Genomic DNA, 22,454 nt, shown 5'->3' with positions numbered 1-22,454 from the left:
CTGGAGTATTGTCGTTCATTTATGGCATGTGCTGTTTCCTGCAGCTCTTGTTACTACTTGTATTTAGTGTTTCTCAGCAAAACACATCCAATCCTAACCCTCCTAAACTCACTCACTTGGCATGCAAGCTGTACTGTTTCTAATAGCACCGGTCACCCAGATTATCACTCGGGTTCCTGACTGCTTGGGATCCCCCAGAAGGGAGATGTAGCATGGAGCACTGCAGGTAACACCAGGCATTTGTCTTCCCTGCTGCCTCACCTCAGTTCAGCTTTGTGGCATTCAGGTGACACCAGTACACAGGACTCGAGTGTGTGATGCGGGAAGTCAGGCGTGGCAGCGTTAGAGTGGGATTTGTACTGGTTATTAACACGTCCCCATTTTCCAGGTATGGGTGTTGGTTGATTGCAGCCTCAGCTTGGGCAGGGCAATTGCTTAGGCCGGGAGCACACCCCAGAACGTGTCAACCACCCTGTGTAGAGTCACAGGATGGCTTGGGTTGGAAGGGAGCTTAGATCGTTTCCAACACCCCTGCCACAGAGAAACCTTCCACAAAAAATTTGCTCAAAGCCCCACCCAACCTGGCCTGGAAGACTTCTAAGGATGGTACATCCACAACTCTCGGCAATCTGTCCCAGTGCCTCACCACTGTGAGGGTCACAGTAAAGAATTTCTTCCTAACTCCTACCGGGAGTATCGGGAGACCTTCCTACTCACACTGGGCTATGGAAAACTAAAAACTCATCGCCATGGGCTTTCCAGGGCTTGGGCATCGCTCAGGCTCGCGGGTGTTCTGCACGAGCTCGGCGTGGTTGCAGAAAGCAGCGGAGGCTCTCGGCGGCGGGAATCCCTCGGTTCCTACGGCCGGAGCTAAGGGCCAGCAGGACCAGGGACCCGTCGGCTTGCACACCGCCCTACCCGGCAGCCGCGGACTCGCTCAGCCCGTGGCACAGCGGGGCCGGTCCGGGCGGCGGCCGCTGGCGTCACAGCGGGGCCCGGCGGGGCCCGCCCCGGCCGGCGCGCGGATCACGTGAGCGGCGGCGGCGGCAGCGTCAGCTGATCGCGGCGCGGCGGCGGCGATGGACTTTCTGCTCGGGAACCCCTTCAGCTCCCCCGTGGGGCAGCGCATCGGTGAGAACCGCACCCGCGCCCCCCGACCCTACCCGCGGCCCCGCTCGCCCGTTCGGCCCCGCGCCCCCGGGGGCGTCCGCCGGACCCTTCCTCGGGGAAACGCCGGCCCCCACCCCCGCGGCGGGACCAGCGGCGCGCTGGCCAATCAGAAGAGAGTTCTGCTCTGACTGACGGGTGGTGCTGGCCAATAGCGGGCGCGCAGCCCGAGGCTGCTCCGTCGGGGGCCCCGCCAGCCAATCCGGGCGCGAGAGGGTCTCGGGATGGCGAGGTGAAGTTTGCGCACTTAAAGGGGCCGCAGGCCGGTGGTCCCGCCACGCCCCCCGGCACCGCCGAGCCCCGTGATTGGCTTGGGGCCATTCCCGCCAGCGCCTCTTCGGGGGCTTCGGGGAGCTGCTGATTGGCTGGGCTCCAGCCAGGGCAGCCAATCGCGTCCCGGCGGGAACGGGGCGCGTGACCCGCGGGGGCACGAGGGGCGACCACGAGACCCCGGGGCTGTGGGACGGGGTCAGCCGGGGCTGCGGGGACAGCGGCCGCAGGCTGGGCTGGCCCTGGGGTACACAGTTCACCAGTCGGACCAGTGTCCCCTGCCTGGAGGACTCAAGCACTGGGCGGCCGGGGGTGTTTGCCTGCCCTGAGCCTCCCCGCACTGAGCTGTGGGACAAGCGGTGCCTGGCAGGGCCATGCCCTGGCTCCTGCAGCACAATCTGGCTCACAGCATGGAGCACCAGCTCAGGCAATGATCGCAGCACCCACCCTGTGCCCTGGCAGGCCCATGGGCACGTGGTGTCCTGCAGTCCCTGTGCTCAGGGCAGCTTGGGGAACATGGGAGAAGGATGTGGCCTGAGAAAGTGGAGGAGAGATGCCGCACTTAGAGAGAAGACCATCAACAGCCGCACTGGTGTCAGAACAGGGCCACAGGTCTTAAAATGCTTAGAATGAAGACTCTGTTCTCGTGTTGTGTTGCCTGAGGGCCTTGAAGTTGTGCTTGAAGGTTGATGCCCATTTAAACTCTCCACTTGTAAGTTTATGCACTTGCTCATTCTTGCTGTTCATTGCTTGTCAGACCTTTGCTATTAGCTGTGATCATCTGGTCCCACATTCAGTCTTTTTGGTGTCCTTGCATGGGTGAATAGGAGGCTGTGCCTGGGATGGAAAGAGAGCAAGCAGCTGCTTTAAGTAATGCTTTTATTATAATGATTTTAGAGGCCACCCTAACACTGTCCCAAAGTGTGTCAGGGGCATTGTGATGTGCCACTCTGCTGTTGGGACTGATAGGTGAGATGCATTACAGCCAGGTGGTAGAAGGATCATCAGGGAAAACTTTGTGTTATCAAAATCCTCCAGATGATCTTCAACATACTCCCAGAAGAACATCACATGTTTCATCACACGTTCCAGGAGAAGACATCTCCTGCTCTTTCCTGAATGAATGCTCTTTGTTCCCTCAGTGAGTGTATCAGATACGTCCTTGTGTTTGGGTAGAGGCAATCTGAAGGTTGCCTCACAGATCTTGTGGTCAGTTTAGTAACCAGACTGTAAGTGGGTTATACATCTAGGCTTTGTTTCAATTAAATAAGGGATTCCCAAGCAACAAACCAACAGCAAATAAGAGGAAAAAAGAAAAGATATTTCAAAAATGTTGTCCGAGAGGAGCTGAGAAGCAGAGGTGTGATACTAGGAGATCTTACTGACGGGGGGTTGACTGGGTTATGGGAGTCCAAAGAGGTGGAGGAATTACAGTGTATGAGAAAGGAACTCTGTGGAGGACTTGAAAGGGGTGGTGATTGAAAATATTAATATCTTCTCCTTTTGAACATTGCCTGTCAACATCCTGGGGATGTGGATAAATGCTATCTTCCCTGCTTAATTTGTGACACAAACATGACTCCCCCGAACTCGTTTGGTAGGTCTGTGGCAGCTGTGTGTCCAACCCTTGAGCCTGATCACCAAACCTGCACAGTGCTGCTGCCCTGGGCTGTCTGCAGAAAGATAATGCTGCGTCCTTGTAAATTATTTGGGCAAAGTCATGCGTGCTTGATACAGCTTTTGAAGTCTAAAATAGCTTTAGATGAAGGCTAAGGAAAAAAAAAAAGTCCTCTGTGGCCACTGCAGTAAGGTTCTCAAATTCCTTCATTATTGTTAATCTAGTAAGAGCCATTTATTTTGCTGACTAGGAAAGCAATGCTCAGATAATCTCAGTGATCTGTCACAGAATGAGTCAGTTGCAGAGGAGTAGGTTTTCTAGTTTCTTACTCACAGTTCTGAGATTTAGTCACAAAAGTTGCCTCTCCTGTTTTTGCACCATGATGTCTCTTCCCAAGTAAGAAGAATACAGACTTGCTTGTTTGGGTTTTTTTGTATTTGTTTCTGTTGTGTGGTGGGTTTTTTTTAAACACCAGTGGGAAAATTTCCAAAAAGTGATAAAGCAGCATAGTTCAGATTCCCCTCTGGAAAGGGAAATCCACTATGCCTCCATCTAGGAGCTAAGAGAAGCTTTTTTCCATTTTCAAAATGGAAAATCTAATTCCAAGGAGGTGAATTGTCTCTGAGGGAGAGAATGGAGAAGAAACCACCAATGTTCTCTCCTCACCCTGGAAGTCTAAAATAACTAGTAATTATAGCAATACCAAAAGGGACAGAGGCAGGTTATTTCAGTGAGTGAGGGTAGGCAAGGGATAGAAGTAACGGTGTAGCAGAGAGATGACACAGATGTTTTTTATGGATGGGGGTTATTTTAAGCATGAGGACCAGGAAAAGTTGAGACTGTAAAGAGAGAGCAAGTAGGAAAGGCTCCTGAGTGAGGAAGAGAGGCAGATGCAAAACAATATACCAGAAAAATCCCCACAACCTTTTGGATTCCCACCTTGCAGGTGTTCCTGCACCCCTCTGTGGGTCCCTGCAAGGTTGTGGTTCTCAAAAATGCATTGCTTTGTCTTCTGTGTCTCCTATGTCTGGAGGGAAAAGGGCAAAGGCAGCAGTTGAAGAGTCACTTGATCCCTGAGAATTTGAGCTGATTCACAGAAAAGGAGCAGGAGTTCAGAGACACGCATGCCCACACCACTATGTCAGCACAGTCTGTGTCCAAACCATTAGGTTATGAGCCGTATATCTGGTCTCTCTAGAATGCACGCTGTCCTCTCAGGCTTAAGTGAAAGATACAGCTAAATGGTAAAGTCCTGACAGAGCTGGTGCTGAAGTTCCCTCAAGAGAAATAAAAGCATGAGGTTTGTACAGGATGCTGATTTGAGCCTGTGAGTTTGTGAACTGAAGGAAAGTTGGGAGAAGGGACATCTTGCATTGCTTTCTGCTGAACCTAAGTTGTCTCATGCAATGAACTGCTGGTATCCTCAAACACCTGTTGAAATGGGTGAGAAGGTGCTTGATGCTTTGCTGAGGAACTTAGAGCCAGCAAGAAGCACTGCAGGGAGCACTGTTTGAAGGCTTCACTTGGAGAAGGGGCAGAGCATATCACAGACAAAGGACTTCTGAGTAGCATCTGGCTGCTTGTGGGTGTTTCAGGTCTGGGGTGGGGAGCAAAGGGGACACAGCAACTGCTGTCCCTGGCTCCTGTACTTCCCCACACTTCTGACTGCAATGCTGGTGTGCTGCTGCAGGGACAGCTGAGTGGGATCCCCAGCTGCACCGTGCGCTCTCCCCTGCCACCAGGTCAGAGACAATAACCTTGAAAAGAAGCAAACTTGTGAAATGTACTCATAGCACAAAGCAATGTACAGCTCCTTTGCACTAGTTATGCCAAGTGTTCGGAGTTCTTTGTTATCTGCTGCTTCCAAATAACTTTCATCACCTAGCTGCAGTCAGCAGGAGCATATGCAGTGCCATGCAGGAAAAGAGCCGATGCTCTGGTTTAACCCGTACCACAGTCCTGCGCAGTTCTGGGTCGATCTGAGCAATTTGTGAGGCAGCAGACTGGAATCAGACAAACCCCAATGCTGTCACACCCGGGGAGCCGGACTGGCTGCCAAAACAATGTGGCTTTGGAGCAGCCCCATGAAGGGCCTCCTGTACATTTCAGCAGCCGGTTGGTTTGGGGCTTGGAGGAGGATGGCATTCGCAGGCTCGTGATAACCTCTGCCAGGGGAATTCTCTGCTGCAGGTCAGGCTCAGCTGGTAGCACACACAAGTAGATACTGCCTGATGAGTCCCACCAGGCAGAGTGTTGGGCATGTGGCAGTGCCCTGCCTCCTGTGCTTGCTCTTTTTAGGGACTTGTCGCTGTCCCCAGCCATCCCGGGCTCAGATTTCATGCAGAGCAGACAGCTCATGTGCTAATTACAGCTCATGAAATGGGGCCAACCACCCTGATCCTTCATGTGACTAATTAGACTTTGTTTCCTTCCCTTCTGCAGGCTTTACAGAAGGGCGAAGTTCAGGATTTTGGAAAAAAATTCCATATCTTGCTAGGCATGGACAGTCCCTTACAGCTTGGAAGAGAACAAGAAGGATTAGAGGGGCATTAGCTCCAGCTTTCCCAATGCCAGCTAGGCCAGGCCTTACTTTGTACTGGGTAAATTCAAGCCTTTGGTCCTTGGAATTGCCTCAGGGTCAAATTCCTGTTTTCCATATGCTCTAATACTGCTCTTCCAGCTTTGGATTTTGTGACTTTGTGCTGTGTTTATGGCAGGCTTGTTGCTTTCCTGCAGCTTTCCCTTGATGAGTGTATGAACTGATGGTAGCAGGATGGCCACCATATTGTGGGCTAACAGGGGCAGGGTGTGTCACTTCTGAGGAAGCCCAGTTTTCCCCTAAATGGCCAGCCAGGTGAAGGAGCACGCATGGTTTATTTACATTCCTTTCTGAAAAGTAAACCTGCTGCTCGACCTTGGCAAGATTGGTGCAGTTGAAGGGAAAGGGTGGTGGGGAGCAGCTTACAGCGTGCCACCAAACATTGGGAAGGGAGGAAAGGGTGTTTGCAGATTCAATTAATGTTTGTGTACAATGCAAAGGAAGGTTGGGGAGATTTGAACAGCAAGGATTGATGGTTAAATGCAGGTTTTATTTTGTCCTTTGTTTCTTCTGTAGCTCAGAGCTTCCAAGCAGGCTCAGCCCTCTTCCCAAGTTGTGGATTTTTCCTTCCATGTGCAGTGAGAAGAGTGGGTGTAGACTTCACTTTGAGAAGAGCAACTCCTGTGTAGTGGATTTCTGTGATTCATTGCCAGTGGCAGCAAACAGTGCAGGGAAACTTCTGGCTTGTTCATGATGTGTCATGAGCAGGGGATCCCGGAGGAGAGTGCTAGTGAAGGGGGCTTTGTGACCACGTGAGCCAAACCCATCAGACTGACCTGAGCTGCAACCTGCCTACCAGCATGGCTAGTGTCCCAGGGCAGGAGGAAACCTGGAGCTCTGTACTGTGTCCTGATCCCAAAGGAGCCCCAATGGAAAACATTTTCCCTTATGTGTTACCACAGTTTTCCCATTTACTGGTACATGCCCTGGTGCACCAGACATGCTTATTGCCCTGGATGTATTCTCCACCACATCACCCACTGCAATCCTTCCTCCTGTGCCTCACTGAGGAAGCTGGATCTGCCAGAGATCAGGATCCCTATGTAAAGTTAATACTCAAAGTGACAAAAATTTACCTGAATCAAGGAGCCTTAAGGTTATTCCAGTAATAGCCAGACCTTTAGAAAGGTGGAAGAGCATCAAGAACAGTCTGCCACTCTCCTTCCCTGTTTGCCCTCTTCCATATGGCTGTGGCCACAATGTCATCAGCATAATCACTGTGTAATCAATGCATTCTGTAGCCAACAGAAAAGGTGGTGGCTGGATTTGTGATAAGATGCAGATAGCTTCACACTGTGGTGTGCAATCTGTGGGAGGGACACGTGTATAAAATGCTGCATTGCACAGTGGTGTGAATAGCTCTGTGCCTGACCCTAAACAGGACATGATGGATGTGCTTACCCAGGCAGGAGTTAAAAAATCTTCTTCCTGTGTTAGGCCTTACCTCATTACTGTGTGAATGGGCATTTAATTTTATTCCTACACAGGGATCATTAACTGCTGGGTCAAAAGCAGAAAAAGTCAGCTCTGCAGAGGAAGGACCTCTCAAAAGGTGTAGAGGACCCATAGCAGCAAGGGAGAGCCACAGATTTTGCAGGGACAGCAGTTTTGAAAATTCAGGCATTTCTAAGTACCTTGCTGGGACTGAGCTCTCCTGAAGAGCACCTGGTAAGTGCTAAACAGGTCTGGCCTGTTTTAATTCTCTTGCCCCAGTGCTAAGTCAAGGGTTTTGTAGGATGAGAGAGTTGGAAAGGATGGTTCTTGTCCTCTCCTTGCCATTTGCTGCGACTCTATGTTTCCCTGTGGTCTCAGGAGTGCCTGAGTCCTTCTGGCCCCACTGGCCATTCTCTCCTGGCTGTGTCCCTGAAGGCATCAGTCAATGGCACGGCTAGGACTGAGACATGGATGATTACAGGGTGGAGACACTGGTGCTCCCAGTAATAGCTGCTCATTTCCCAAATCTCTGCCTTGAATAAATAACATCAAGGCTGACTGAGGGATTCCTAATTAAAGGGGACACAATCAAAGCTGGAACAATATTGCTTCGACTTCAGCCTGCAGTTTGCTTCTGCCCACACTCCCTAGAGGCCAGAAGTTCAGGGGAGAGGTGTAAATGTTACACAAGAGAATCCCTGCTTTGGTTTTCTATGTTTGTTTGTTTGTTTTTATAGAGCTGGTTGTACAAAAAAAAAAGGGGGGATTGATTATTTTGTCTCCTTATGTGGTACAAACCAAGAATTGGAACTGTTGGCATTAGGTCCATATCAGTGTGAGCAGGCTGAACTCACGGTTTCTGGCCTTGCAGTAACAAAGCAAATAAGCCCCCTTTTCCTTAGCTGTGGAGCTGAAGTCATGCTGAGCCCCTTCTCTTTTTGTGCAGGACACCAGAGATCACAGAGTGTCTTTGTGTGTCAGTAGCATTGGTGGCATGGGTGAAGCTGGGCTCTCACTATCCCAGCAGTGTGCTCTGCCATGGTGACACCTAGTGGGGAACACTTGGTGACCCAGAATTTGCATATGGATTTGCCTCCTTGCATGTGGTAGTGGCAGCCAGGGAGAAGCAGTCTGGGGTCTTGTGAGAGGTTGACTTAAGAGTGCCAGGGCTGCTCTTAACTTTGGTTCCTGTTTTCCAGAGAGAGCTACCGATGGGTCCCTGCGGAGTGAGGACTGGGCTCTCAACATGGAGATCTGCGACATCATTAACGAGACTGAAGAAGGGTAAGGGAGTTGGCAAGGGCCCACATCCCATGGCAGGTCCCTGTATTCCCTGTAACACCACATCCCTAGGTTGCAGTAGTAGCATGTACTGGTAGAGGTAATAAGCTAGGCTTCTCAGCAATCCCTGAGACAAGACTCTGCTAGGAGACTTAGAGACATAGCAAAGCTGTCAGAGCATTTATTAGATGCTTCTCTATAATCTTGGTGAGCGCTAGGAGCCATTCAAACAGGCCTTCAGGGTCCCCAGACAACCCTCTGTTCAAGCCAGGCTGCCTCCCATCTCCAGAAGGCATATTTGCATTTCTTCCACTTTGATTTATTCCCCCTTCATACCCTTCTCTCTCTCCTCTGGGAAAGTAAAAATCTAAAGGCTGGTGACTGAGAAGAGGGGAAAATCTCAGGCTGCTATTCAGTCCTCTTACTGTGCCAGTCTTTCTTGGGTTTCTTCTCAGGTATTTTCATGTACAGTCACTCAAAAACACACAAAGTGGGTGGGGGAGCTCTTGTCTCCCTCTCCCCGCAGGTAGATGTTCATCAATCTGCCAGACTTGTTAACTCAGGAGCTGGGGATTTGCCAGTGAATTGAAGGGAGAATGCTCCTTCTCACAGTGGAGATGTCAAGAGCAGCATGTAAAAAAGAAGGTGCTACATGGAATAAAACATGCAGGTTTCATTCCTGCTGTCCTACCCCACAGTGATGTTGACAGATGATTAGCAAGCCCAGTTTTCAGCTTCACAGTTGTGTGGAAACAAAGTCATACACCTCTACTTACAGATCTGTCACCACTCCTTTTCCACTATCCCCACAGTGCAAATACACCTGTCTCTGTCCACAGTTCTCAGGCCAGAGCTGTGGCCCCTTCCTTCAGGTCTGGACACCTGATAACACAGCTGGACAGGCTCTCCCATTGCCCTGCTAATGCCCATCCATTGACACCATGCTGCCCCACAGGCCAATACACTTCTGCCCTCCTCACTGCCTCAGTGTCTCCACCCCACTTTTCTCCTCCAGCATCACTGCTCTTACAGCTCAGCTTCTCTTCCTGTGCTCTGCATCTCATTCATTTGTGCCCTCTTAAGACCACAGTGGTCTGAGACCATGGTGTTTCTCCCTTTGAGAATGGTTAATGAGGCCCTGCTATGCCATTGGTCTCTTACCCACCTGCCCCATACAAGCAGGATTTTGCCAGTGTGTCTCCCCTGCAGCTTTTGAGCCTCTTTCTCTCCGGGGAAATGTTAAACAGCTCCTCTTTGAGTAACACAGGAATTGCTGCAACTTGGTCTCTTCTTCCTGTTTCTAACCCGTGCCAAGCTTTTCTGCGATCTCCACCTCTTCAGTCTCTCTGCCATGGGATTTTGCTCTACCCCCCAGGAGTGTGTTTCTAGCATTGGTTTTTACTCTGTTCTCAAGGTGATGTCTGCAACACCTTGAGCTGTTGCAGACATCAGCACAGAGGCCTCTAATTTCAGTAACAGCACTCAGGGACATGGCTTAATGGTGGACTTCACAGTGTTAGGTTTATGGTTGGACTCGATGACCCTAAAAGGTCTTTTCCAACCTAAATGGTTCTATGGTCAGCCAACCCCACTCCTCTTGCAGAACCACAAGCAAAAGTTGCTTTACCAGTCACTGCTTCAAGCCATCCTGAAAACATGGTGAGGAGGGACACCCTCCATGTATGAGGTATCCAGAACCTGTGGCTGTTTTGCTTTGCCTCAACCTTCTAATCTTTCTTCATCTCATTTCTCCTTCAGGCCCAAAGATGCATTCCGAGCCATTAAGAAGAGAATTGTAGGGAATAAGAACTTCCATGAAGTTATGCTGGCTTTGACGGTGAGTTGTCAAGGCTCTTTCTCTGCTCTGTGATACCCTGCTGTAAAGCTGTGTGCTAAACACAAGTTTTAGCACACATGCTGAACAGACACATGTACCTAAAGCCAACAAGGCTAACATATGAGGGCAGAGAAGGCTACAGCTATTGCTTTATTGCCTTTGAAGGTCCTGGAGACCTGCGTCAAGAACTGCGGCCATCGCTTCCACGTCCTTGTGTCTAGCCAGGACTTTGTAGAAGGTGTCCTGGTGAGAACAATCCTGCCAAAGAACAATCCACCTGCCATAGTGCATGACAAGGTGCTGACCCTCATCCAGGTGAGCCAAGAAGTGTAAGCATCTGCACCAGTCCAGACAGTGTGTGTCTTTAGCTGTTTGTACAGAAGGCTGTTGTATGTGGTGATGGGCTGTACTGTCTCCTTCTCCCCAGTCCTGGGCGGACGCCTTCCGCAGCTCTCCAGACTTGACTGGTGTCGTTGCTGTCTATGAAGACCTGAGACGGAAGGGTTTGGAGTTCCCCATGACTGATCTGGACATGCTGTCACCTATCCACACACCACAGAGGGTACGTGAGCATTGCTGAAGAGAAGAATGTTGGGCAGCTGCCATTCTGGAGCAGTGAAGGGATTTCAGGAACTCTGCCTCGAATTTAGAGGGTTTTGGGTGGTGAGAAGCTCCAGGATAGCCAAGAACTGTTGGAACCAGATGGGGAGCTGCCATCAACATTTCTCCTGTAGTTGCACTGCCCTGTCAAGTGTGTGCATCTAACATCTCCTTCGCTCTGTCACTTTCCCCACCTTTGTAGACTGTGTATAGCTCCAACTCTCAGTCTGGACAGAACTCACCTGCAGTCAACTCCCCTCAGCAGATGGAGTCCATCCTCCACCCTGTCACCCTGCCCCCTGGGAGGGGCACGTCCAGCGATGCACCCATCACACCCACACCAGAGCAGGTGAGTTGGACACAAGTGTCAGGATGTTGCCGACTCTTCCTGTGTTTGAAGCTATTTCACAAACACTGTTCTGGGACTGCAGTACTGGTCCTGCCCCAGCCTCTGTCTTCTAGGAGCTGTTCCTCTAAAGCACAGTCCTTCAAGAACTCCCCAGAGCTCCCTTGTGGTCACAGTGATGAACTGGGATACTGCAACCTTGCAGTGGTTATGTTTCCCTAAAACAGGGCTGCTTGCAGGTAGAGGGAAGTGGGGAGCTGAGGCACGATTCCTCCTTATCATCTTTGTTTATCTTGCCTCACTGCTTACTTTATATGAATCAACCCTGTCTGACTATGTGGTTTCCAAAGGCTAGGGCTTCCTCATTTGTTTCCCCATCCTCTTTTCTCCTTCCTCACCCTGACTTCCTATGACACCATGTTCAGCACCAAACCCCTAGCTGTCAGTATTTTGCATTGCAAAACAGAGGGTAGAAACTGTTCTAAAGAGGCTCATTAGCAGCTTGTAAACCAGAGGACTAAAGCCTCAACTGCACGCTTAGCTGAGGCTCTCCTGTTGAATGGGAATAAATTGTTCTTACACCCTCTCTTACACCATTTTGGAAATTAAACAATGTAAGTGGCTACCACATGGGATCTGTTAGCTGAGGAGAGATTTGAATCAAATCAGCAGCCTGTGCTGGCTATTAAAAATCAAGGCTAGACTAGTGGCCAAGATCCCAGGTGAGGGCCTGGCATCTGCTACCAGCAAATTAATTTGATGGTCAGTAATGGAGGGGTTTCCTGCTGGGAGCTCCTGAGAGCTAAAATGAGTGGAGACAAATGAACTCTCCAGTGGCTGTTCCCTCCAGCTCTGTGAACAGGCATGCACACGTGGTGCCATTCCCTGCCATTCAGAGCTACCTCAGCTATGTCCCGACCCTCCCCTGGCAGAGTTGTCGCTTCACTTGGCTTTTGCAGATCGGGAAGCTGCGCAGTGAGCTGGAAGTGGTGAATGGGAACACAAAGGTGATGTCGGAGATGTTGACGGAGCTGGTGCCGTCCCAGGCCGAGCCTTCTGACCTGGAGCTGCTGCAAGTAAGGAACACTGGGCAGGGTAGAGGGCTGGCACATGCAGCACAATTTAGCAATGATTTGATGGACTGAGGCCCAATGTATGCCAGGTGTGGGGAATGACTGGACAGTTTAGTGTGGGGATTATCAGGGAGTGAAGGGATAAGGGAGACACAAGGAAGGTAGAGTTTCAATGGTGGATGAAAATCACATTGCTGAGGCTGGAATTATCTCACAAGGGAACTTGTAGTCCCCAAGTGCCTTTCTTTGTGGGTGATGTGTTACACAAAAAGCATACAATTATTCCATGTAAAGCTCAGACTCAATTTACCTCTCACACCAATATTTGTTGCCCATCAGCAGTTCCTGATAGATCCCAGTAGGCTCTGGAGTCTGTGTTCCAGTCAGAATTCCACATTTGTGAGTGCTCAGCCGTAATGTGACCTTTGTGGGTCACACTACGTGACTTTCCCCACTTGTGACTTGCCCTGCTTTGAATAGGAGCTGAATCGGACATGCAGAGCCATGCAGCAGCGAGTCCTGGAGCTGATTCCCCGTGTCCTCCATGAGCAACTCACCGAGGAGCTGCTCCTCATCAATGACAACCTCAATAACGTGTTTCTGCGCCATGAAAGGTACCTCTCCTCCCCTCTCTTCCCTGCTCTCCCACAAGACTTTACTACCCTTCAAGGCTGCCTTTTGATCTGCCCAAGAGTATAATACTTGAGATGTATCAGTCTGTATCATCCATCTTTGAGAACAAAGCCTGTTCTCAGTTTTTGCTGACTAATTCCTGTCCCTTCAAAGCTGCTGTGTAAGTTCCTGATGGGGTCTAAAGATGTCCCTGTGGCATAACCCAAAAGAAGGAGGCAACTGCATGGAAAGAACTGGTTTCTACCTCTGAGGCAGATGAGGACAGAAAGAAATTGCCCAGATGGGATCAGCACTGCTTTTTTTTCCCTTCCATTTCAACAAACACATCTTTGCTAGCTCATCCCCAGATGAACTGTAAGGAGAGCTGTTGGTTACAAGTAACTGTGGAAGATCCTAAGAAGCTTTCTCACACCAGCTCTCAGGAGACATCACTTCTATGGCTCTTGCTGGGATATCTTGAGGGGAAATTGGGCCCTGAGCCATAGTTCCTCTTTCCTAGTGGGTAGGAAAGGGCAGACTGTGCCAAGTCTTATAAAAAAATCTCTTGGGCTGTGGATGAATGAGCCCACACTACTGAAATGCATCCTGTCACTTACCTTACAGGTTCGAGCGACTTCGGACAGGACAGCCTGTTAAGGTAACTCAGAGCAACTGCCCTTCTGTGCAGCTTGGTTTGCATCCTGCAGGTCCAGCAGTGCCCTGCTGGCTTGGAGGGAGGCTCAGTCTGCCCCACTTAGAAATGATGGGCTTTGCTGTCCCAGCCAAGCTGCACCAGAGCACCTGGTACATGGGACACCCCATTTCCCACTGCAAACATCTCCTGCCCTGCCTAAAGAGCAAGAGCAGAGCAGCAGCAGTTATGGTTATTGAATAGCGAGATTCCAATTCCCATATGAGCCTGCTCTGAGCACCTCCCTGTCCTCTGAACCAGCATCTACCCTACTTACTGACATCCAGCAGAGCTGGGAGGCTGGCTACCCAGGCATATGCTGCCCTGGGACACTATTGCCAGCCAGTTCTCTGAACACTGCCCCTCTTCTCCCTCTTCACAGCTGATACCTTTCAATGGGTACAGAAGGGCTTTCCTCTCCAGTATCAATGAGCTAGAATTGTAGGGTCAGGGTATCCAAGCTTCAGAAACTCTCCACCATCTTCTTTTTTCTTCTTCCAAAGGCACCAAATGAGGCAGAGAACAGCTTGATTGACCTGGAACCCAATACTCCTTCAGCACTGAAACAGCCTGAAGTCACCAGCAACCTTTCCTCTCAGCTGGCTGGAATGAGTGTGTTGCTATGCGGTTTTCCCCTCAGTCTTTTTCCTGTGCTGCTTTGAAAATCCTTTCCTGCCCTTGAATCACCTCCCAGAATTATTTAGTCAGGTTCCTAGAGTAACCTAGAGAAATACCATGTGTTTTCAACTAATAAACTCATGAAGAAACTTGTATATGCCCCAAGGCACTCAAGCATATGTCTTGGAATCCTCACCTTACATAGTGCAGGAGGTGGCCATGACTTAAGAAGGACTCAGCATTAGTCTGTGGCTAAGGACCTGGCCTTCCAGCAGGACTGGGGATAAAGTTGCTCCCTCTGCAATGCCTGGTAGCATTGCCTACTTGCCTTTCTTGCTGTGTGATGTCAGGCTCACCAGCGAGGTCTGGGAGAAGCAGAGCAGCTGAAGCTATGCTGCAAAGGCAGCCATGAGCATCTTGGGCCCAGGACCCAGGATTTTACAGGTTATTTACTCAAAACACCTGAGGGGTCCTGGGAGTTCTTCAAGACATACCAACAGCCTACGCAGCACTGCCTGGATGCAGTTGCAGAAAATTGGCACCAGACTGTTTTTACAGACAAGCCAGCTGAGATATTTTTCAAGTCAGGTGTTTTTCAGATGACACCTGAGTCATGAAAATCCACTCATCTGTTTCAGAGGTACTTTCCCAGAAGCACAGGTTATTTTCTTCAAGAGGTTATGGAGCAATTCCCTCCAGAGTTGTCTAAAATGGTCAGGAACATCTAGCCTTCAGCATCAGTAAATTGATGATGCTGCTTCTGTTGAAACTGAGCCAAAAATATCTACTGAATGGGCAAAGAAACAACTTCTGTTACTTCACCCACGACTGCACACATGCATAGACTGTGCTGCAGCTGAGAAGCAGGATGGAGGGGTGGGCCTAGAGTAGTTTAGCCTGTTCTCATGACGGTTTTCCATCCAGCACTCTCCAAGCCCACAGTCCTTCATTTACTGTTCTGTGCTGCCTGCTCACACTGCTCTCTCTCCCACAGACCTGGACTCAAGCAGTGTAAGTGCGGGGCTGCACTCCCTCGACACTTCTGGCAAGCTGGAAGAAGACTTTGACATGTTTGCCCTGACCCGTGGCAGCTCGTTGGCTGAGCAGCGCAAAGGGTGAGTGAAGCAGCTCACTCTGTCCTGTTCTGCCTTCTTTCAAAGGACGAGGGCTTAGGGAAAATGGAGCCACCCCCCAACCAGTAGCAGTTCCTGGGAGACAGCAGGATGAAACAGAACTGTACTCTTAACACACACAGTGTTTGTAGGATGAGCTCTGTGCTCCCAGTCCTTCTTCCTGCTGCCATCATCTCCCCTTTATGGCATCCTCTGGGTATAGGGAGAAGGAATTGGTCTCTCTCATGTTCTGGGAGATTCAGTGTCTGGGGATGAAGGTGTGAAGTGGGACTGGCTCAGTTTTCTTGTCTGCCTGTGAACTCATGTGTCCTGACTGGGGTGATGTTGAATTTGGGTATTGCTGAGTCCTCATTCAGCCTAACAGAGAGAGTATTGAGCTGGAGTGCAGAAGAGTGCAGTCAGTTGTGGCTTGCAAGAGGGCACTGCTCTGTGCCTCAGCTTCCCTGCTGCCAAGTGGGACCAATGTTTCTTCCTCCATGGTGCAGTTGAGACCTCCTGGTGTAAAGCACTAAGAGCTGGGTCTCCATTGTACTGGCTGAACTGAAGAGGCCTTCTCCACTGCAGAGTGGATTCCTGAATCCTTTTTCTGGAGGAGCTGGCAAGAGCTGTGCTGACCAGATCCCCTGGGTTTAGAGACTGTTGCTGATCTCATGCTGTTTTGCCTGACAGAGCCATTCGCTGCTCTCCATAGAGTCCCAAGCAGTAGAGCCCACAGGCCCATCACTGCCTCGAGCCCTCTAAGGCCTGTGTTCCTGCACTCCTGCAGCCACTGGAGTGCCTTGTTCTGCAGGTGGCCAGTAGCAAGTTAAGGTATACATGTCAAGTTAAGGTCTCCTAACAATGTTTCCTTCTGTTCCTCTGCTTCAGACTGTTTCTGGTAAATGTGGTGGGGAAACCCATGGCCTACACATGACTTCATGTATTTTGTCCCTGGGTTTCCCCACTGCTTTTAGTATGGGTTGTGCTGCCTGAGGACAGAGGCAGTCCAGCACAAAAACAGTTGTATCAACAGCACCCAATCTGGGGCTGAAACCAGAGCCACTGGTATGTACTCAGTCCTGGAGTTCTGGACAGAGGTGGAATTGTATCCTCTCTGCTGTAGCACAGTCCTTAACAGGCTGAGGCTTATGATCACTGCACAAGTAACAAGACATCTTCTATTTATTCCTCACTGCCCTTCGTCTGCCTGCACTTGCACTCCTGCCAGGTAACCTCTAGTGGCTCAGGCTTCACATTTCACTGAGAGCCTCTACTCTCAGTGTCTCCCTCCACTTGAAAAGACTCATTGCTCTACAGCTCCCAAACAGGACATGCTGGTAGAGCCTCTGGGGTTTGTTCCTGACCCCCATGCTTCATGTGTGTCTCGGTGAGGCAGTGCTTAAGGCACTTCAAGCCTTTCCTGCCATTCTTTCTCATCAGTGGCATGATAGCAGCGCTGTACTTCATCCTGGATGCCATTGTCCACAGCGGCCCCTTCACCGATGAGCACTTCTTTGAGAAGTTTGAGCAGCGGTGGCCCAAGCCCCTGGCCCCCAACAAAAACAGCTCCACTTGATGGTCTGCTGGATCTGTGGGATTGGGCCTGGGAGCAGCTGGAGAGAAAACTTGTGGAGAGTTTCTATGAAAGGCTTCATTTTCCTAGCATGGAGAGTTTTCCCCACTCGACATGGATCAAATGGTGACGTGTGGCATTATCATCTGTGGTAGCAGCCTAGAAGGGACACAGGATTGGGATGTGGGAAATTATGGGTGAGACATGTCTGTGTGTGGAAAGAGGTTGCTGTAATGGTGCATTTGGAAACCTGGAAGTGACACTAGGCTCTTCTGATCATCCAGTCTCACCTATGGCCAGCATAGGCCAGTGAGCCTCTGCCGCCATCACTTCTTGTGTGGTATCAGTTAAAGAGATGTTTTTGAGCTGTTTGTGTCTGTTAAGATAGGTGAGTATGTAGGTGAGGGTTTGTTGCTCAAATCCTTTCTAAAATACCTGTAATATTCTGTGTTAGTTTTCTCTCTTTATAGTCCACCCCAAATAAGGTGAGTGTTGTGGTTAATGCACCTAGCTCTGTAAGTCTGTGTCTTAGTTTTCATACAAGTCCTTGTCATCCTTCTGTCACTGTGCCAGGGCTGTCCTGTTGCATCCCACAATGTTCCAGTGAGTAGATTAGTCTGTTTGGTGGTGGGCTACACCTTTAATAAGGGCTATGCACACCTTTCTAGAAGCTCTTGGTAGCAGAATGACAAGGTATGGAAAATTGTGCAGTCAGAAGAACTGAACATGTGTTTAGGAGTTCCTGCTCTTCACTCTCAGGCATCTCATCAGCCTGTTGTCTCTCTTTCTCCTTCCAGGGTAAAATATGAAGACCCCCAAGCCACCAAAGGCCTTGCTGGTGCCCTGGATGCCCGGCAGCAGAACACAGGAGCAGTAAGTGGCCACAGCTTTTACTGCGTCACCAGTATGGAATGGGAATAACCTCCTGGCTCACCAAGGCAGTAAGGGTGCTGTCTGTTGGGAAAAAGTCAAGTGATGATAACTCCCAGTCTCCACCAACCTGCATTTCCTAGCTGGGCTGCATACCTCATTCTTTAAAGCCCTGAGCTGAGGAGCTGTGAAAAGTCTGGGGTTGCCTCAGACAGTTGAAGGATGTCCCTCTCCAGGGAAATTTCCATCTGGAAATGTATGTTTTGTTCTTCTTCAGCAAATTTGCAAGTCCAGTCACCTTCTCTCTGCAATCAGAGAAGTAGGCCACCAGTATTAGTATATTCTTTCCCTCACCTTAACCCCGCTGCCTCCCCTCTCCCTCACACTGCAATGCAGACTCTCTGTCATCCAGGGGGAGTCTGGTGATGGAGCCCAGCTGACAAAGTGGATGATGCGTCAAGGAATGGTGAGATCTGAGGTCATGGAGGGCCAGCAGGGAGGGAGGAGGCTGGGGCTGCTGAAACAGAAGTGTCACTGGCACAGCACATGAGGATGCACAGCAGACATCAGCAGATACTGCTAACTGAAATGGAGCAACCCTGGGCTGGGCCAGTAGTGGAGACCAGGCTTGGGAAGGAAGCAGGCAGTGTGCCAGTCTTTCCTCAAGTAAACATATGAGTAGGAAAAAATGCTAGGACCTCTGAGGCCAAGAGAGCATGTGCCACTCTGAGCTAGAGGATGGCCTGTTTTGGGGTGGGTGTCTGAGACAAGAGGCAATAGCTGGTGGCATCATGAGGGCAGGTGCTGCCATTTATTCTCCTTGCAGTCTCTCCACCTTAACATGAGGTGCATGTTTGAAGGAAAACACATTCTGAATTTAACCCTGTTGAGGGCCTCCTCCTGTAGCTAGTGATTGAGCTTTCAGGCATTTGAATTTGGTCTTTTGGTAGCAGGAATTTCTGCAATTATATTCCCTCAGGCACACAGAGGCTTTGACAAGCTCCTGGGTCTGAAGCTTGTTAGCCTGTCTTCCTGTAATGGGCACAGCCCAGGCTGATGTCTGCTCTAGGAAGTTTCCCCACATGCTGTACAGTTGGCTTGAATGCACTTCTACCCCAGAAAGATCATCTCTGGGCAGGCAAAGCCAGTTTGCTTTGAGACTTCCCTAATCTCACACATCCTCTTCCATTCCCATTCATCCATCTGCCAGCTGTGATAACTATCTGTGCTTGCTCCCTCGTTTGAGGAAATCTGCCTGTCTTTGGTATGAAGGTGTTGCTCTTTTTCTTGGTCTTGGTGTTTTCCTGAGGGCAAGGGAGCTATATATATTAGAAAACTAATAAATAAGTTCCCACAAATACTCTCTCATTCTTCTGCTTGGGGAGCCTCTAGCAAGGGCTGCTTCTTGCTCAGCTTTGTTCAGGAGCTCATGACTGGAGAAAAGGATCTGGGGTTTTGAATCAGACTTTTGTTTCTTTCAAGGTTACCTCTGTCCACTAGGAATATGTCTCTTTGCTGTTTAAATTGATCAGGACCATGAATTCTTCTGAGCTAGCCTCATCCCTAAGTAAAGTTTAATTGTAGATGACTTCCTCTTTGATGGGTCTGTTTCAGTAGTTTGGTGTGATATCAAATCCTGCTGTGCTCCATGATTATACCAAGGAATCAGTTCTTGGCAGGTGTCTTTCCCCCTTAATGTGCTGTCAGACCTGGCACCTCCAATATCTTCAGCACTGCAGGCTGTCACTGGTTTGTAGAGGGAGAAGGTGTAGAGAAATGCACATCTCTTGCTCTCTGGCTGCCTACACAAGCAGCCAACTTCCACCTAGTGGGTCCTCACCAAAAAGCAAAGTCTGGTCCAGTCCTAATATCCCAAAGCCAGCCACCAAACCACAGATGCTTTTAATGGCATGTATCCTGAAAATTGTGTGTCTGGGCATGGATGGGACAGAGGAAGCAGGTAAGCAATGGTACTGGTAGCTGGGAGAGCTTTGCAGTGGCACTGGCTGGATTTGGATGGGCCTGAGCTGACTGAACAGTGGAGCGAGAAGCTGAGCTTCTGAGTTGGACTTTCTTTTTGCATAGTGGATTTACTGGAACATCCTCTATTTTCTTGGCCTCACTGCCCATTTTTTTCTGTCCCAGGTACCAGTTCCTCAAGCCAATTTCATGGAAGACATAGAAAAGTGGCTCTCCACTGACGTGGTAAGTGAGGGGCTGCCTTCTTGGAGCCAGCAGTCCTGCTGGAGTTGTCTGTGGGGCTGGACTTCAGGCAGTGTATAACAGCGCTGGCACAGACTGCTGGGAGGGACCAGGGAAGGAAAAGCCAGGGACACAGGCTTTGGGATACCACAACAGTATCATCAGCCTTCAGGGAGCCATAACTAATGAACTGAGGCTCAGGGCCCCTCCAACATGTCTGTACTGTGGAAGTGTGGGGAACACTGTCCTGTTTTTGTGTGCAAAGAATCCCATCTGTGAGATGCCTTTACCTACCTTCCTTCTAACCATGCCCTTCTCTTTCTTTGCTAGGGAGAATCAGAGGATCCAAAAGGTGTCACCAGTGAAGGTGAGATGTGCCTGCCAGCTCTTGTCTTTAACTGTTCCTGGCAGCACCTTGGCTCTTCCACAAACCTCCCTCTTTGCTAATGCTCTGTCTTCTCTTGCCCTCAGAGTTTGACAAATTTCTGGAAGAGCGAGCAAAAGTTGCGGACCGCCTCCCCACTTTGTCCAGCTCCTCAGCAGGGACATCTCTGTCCCCTCCTGCTGCCAGCCATCATCGGAAGCAAGCAAAGGAAGATGATGCTATGTTTGCCTTGTGAATGCTATGGACCGGTGTGCTGTGGAGCAAGAGGCTGTGTGTGCTGTTTTGCTTGCCTCCAACCAGGGGCCAGCAGAGGAAGGACTCTGTCCCCTTCCTCCATTCTCTTCCTGTTTTACCTTTGAGTTGTTTTTATTTTTAAGCTGCTTTCAGACTTCAGATAATCTTTGTTGTGTTTAGCAATATCATACAATAGACTTGTAAAGGGGGTTTCAAAGCTGCTAGAGAATGTTGGAGTTCAGTGGGCTTTTTTTTTTATGGTACAGTGTGGGCAAAGCAGAAGAAGCTCTGGAAGAAGCTCCCCCATCCTACTTTCCAGTGGGGTGTTAGAGATCTTGCCCAAGAAACAGGAGAGGCTGCAGTCTGCTGCTGAAATCATTCCTGCCTGCCTCTTTCCTCACCCCTCCCCTAGAATGTATCTCCAGCCCTCTGCCTGCCAGTGTTAGACTGGAAAGCATGGGGATGTGAAGCATTACTGGTGGCCAAGGAGGAACACTAATGGTAGAGAGACCCTGTTGCTCTAACCTCTCTTGCACAAGTGTTTGTGGTATGTAACACCTTCCCACTCACAACCCCTTCTCTTCCTCTTCCTCACCTCCCTTTCCCCATCAGTTTATCCAGAATCCTACCCACAGCCCAGATGTTTCCATTGCATGACAGCCAGTCGTCCAAACCCTTGGCAGCACACAGGACTGCAAGCGGTACCCCAGGCTGAAGGGGCTGTCTCCCACGGGGTAGGATGTGCCTTCAGCAAACTATTTGCAGTTAATTTAATTTTCTATTATCCTACTTTTCTCCCAGTGTGATCCTACCTCCCTCTCCCACTGATGCCTTCCACCGCATCGTGCCGTGGTGTGGGGAGTCTCTTAGAGCCAGGCCAATGCTACAGACTCCCTCAGGCTGGCTGTGTGCGCCGGGGTCACAGAGTGCATCCCCCTAAATAGGAGGCCCTTCCATCAGCACTCTTACACCAGTGGGAACATGCTGTTGCTGCAGAAGCTTGTTCAGCTGGTGAGCACAGAGGGGAAGCGAGACATCAGTCATCTCATGCCAGTAGAACAGCCTTGCAGCAGCCAGAAGCTCCTCTGCACATGGGGAGAAAAACGCCTCAGAGCAAACTGCACATGCTGCCCACTTGTAAATGAAAGCCAGGGAGGAGGGTGCCAAGCTCAGAGCTCCTGCTTGTGGGATTTCTTGAGTGTGGGAGAGTTGTCCTTTTTTACTGCACATTAAAGGAGCAAAGACTTGAGCCTCCCTTGAAGATATGGTGTGTACTGTCAGTGCTGGTGTGGGGAGGGGAGGATGCTGTGGGGAGAAGAGGGATGAAACATGCAACCACATTTGCTCTCCATGAAAAGGCAAAGGCACTGGTGCTGAGAGGAGAGCATGGGGGCTGAGGATGCTGGGAGCCAAGGCAGGTGCTCCCTGCTTTTTACTATAGTCTTGTTGAGTGGGTGATTACAGGCCATCTTAAAATAGCAAGAGGGTGAGCTACCTCCTCTCCTTTCCCTCTCTGTCTTTGTGACCAGATCTGAATACCCACCTTGCAGCCCATAAGCCACTTACAAAGACATGCAAGAAATACAGTTGCTACTAAAGGGCTCTCTGGTATCCACAGGACATCCTCAGTTGTCCCTATACCATCTCTCCAGAGTCCAGCTGAGTGGGAGTTGTGGGAGTCATTCTTAGAAGGAGACTGAGTGGATTTGAAAATGTCATCTAAAGAAAGGCAAAAGGGCCAAGTGGCTGAGCTTCCCCTGCTGGAGCACGTGCAGGAGAGGAAGCAAGAGCAGCGTCATGATGGAACACAGGCTGGTTTTGTAACTGTGGGGCCAGAAGGGCCTCCAGAACAAGCAAGGCCAAGCCCTCTGGCCAGTTCCTGGCCTTGGGCTGCCTGCCTCAGCTGGGAAGGAAAGGCTTCTGGTGCCCCAT

At 50.1% G+C, this 22,454-nt stretch overlaps 1 protein-coding gene across 5 annotated transcripts; it reads left to right on the top strand.

The window, feature by feature from the left end:
- Positions 1-83: 83 nt before the first annotated feature.
- On the top strand, positions 84-21,783 carry TOM1 (target of myb1 membrane trafficking protein). Of its 5 annotated transcripts, XM_053942344.1 has the most exons (17): positions 1,635-2,149; positions 7,142-7,322; positions 8,288-8,372; positions 10,128-10,206; positions 10,372-10,521; positions 10,634-10,768; positions 11,009-11,155; positions 12,112-12,228; positions 12,706-12,839; positions 13,462-13,495; positions 14,032-14,140; positions 15,141-15,261; positions 17,629-17,704; positions 18,114-18,167; positions 19,847-19,906; positions 20,234-20,270; positions 20,375-21,783. In XM_053942344.1, the coding sequence occupies exons 3-17, from the start codon at positions 8,335-8,337 to the stop codon at positions 20,521-20,523; spliced, it is 1,440 nt and encodes a 479-aa protein (XP_053798319.1). In that variant the 5' UTR covers positions 1,635-2,149; positions 7,142-7,322; positions 8,288-8,334; the 3' UTR covers positions 20,524-21,783. The 5 variants fall into 5 exon arrangements, with proteins under 5 accessions (XP_053798316.1, XP_053798318.1, XP_053798321.1 ...); XM_053942341.1 differs by lacking the exons at positions 1,635-2,149; positions 7,142-7,322 and adding an exon at positions 84-1,131; XM_053942346.1 differs by lacking the exons at positions 1,635-2,149; positions 7,142-7,322 and adding an exon at positions 1,383-1,399.
- Positions 21,784-22,454: the final 671 nt, after the last annotated feature.

This window comes from Vidua chalybeata, chromosome 5, assembly GCF_026979565.1.
Source record: "Vidua chalybeata isolate OUT-0048 chromosome 5, bVidCha1 merged haplotype, whole genome shotgun sequence".
NCBI lineage: Eukaryota > Metazoa > Chordata > Aves > Passeriformes > Viduidae > Vidua > Vidua chalybeata.
Note: the sequence above shows the minus strand (reverse complement) of the source record. Positions and strands in the feature narration are given on the sequence as shown.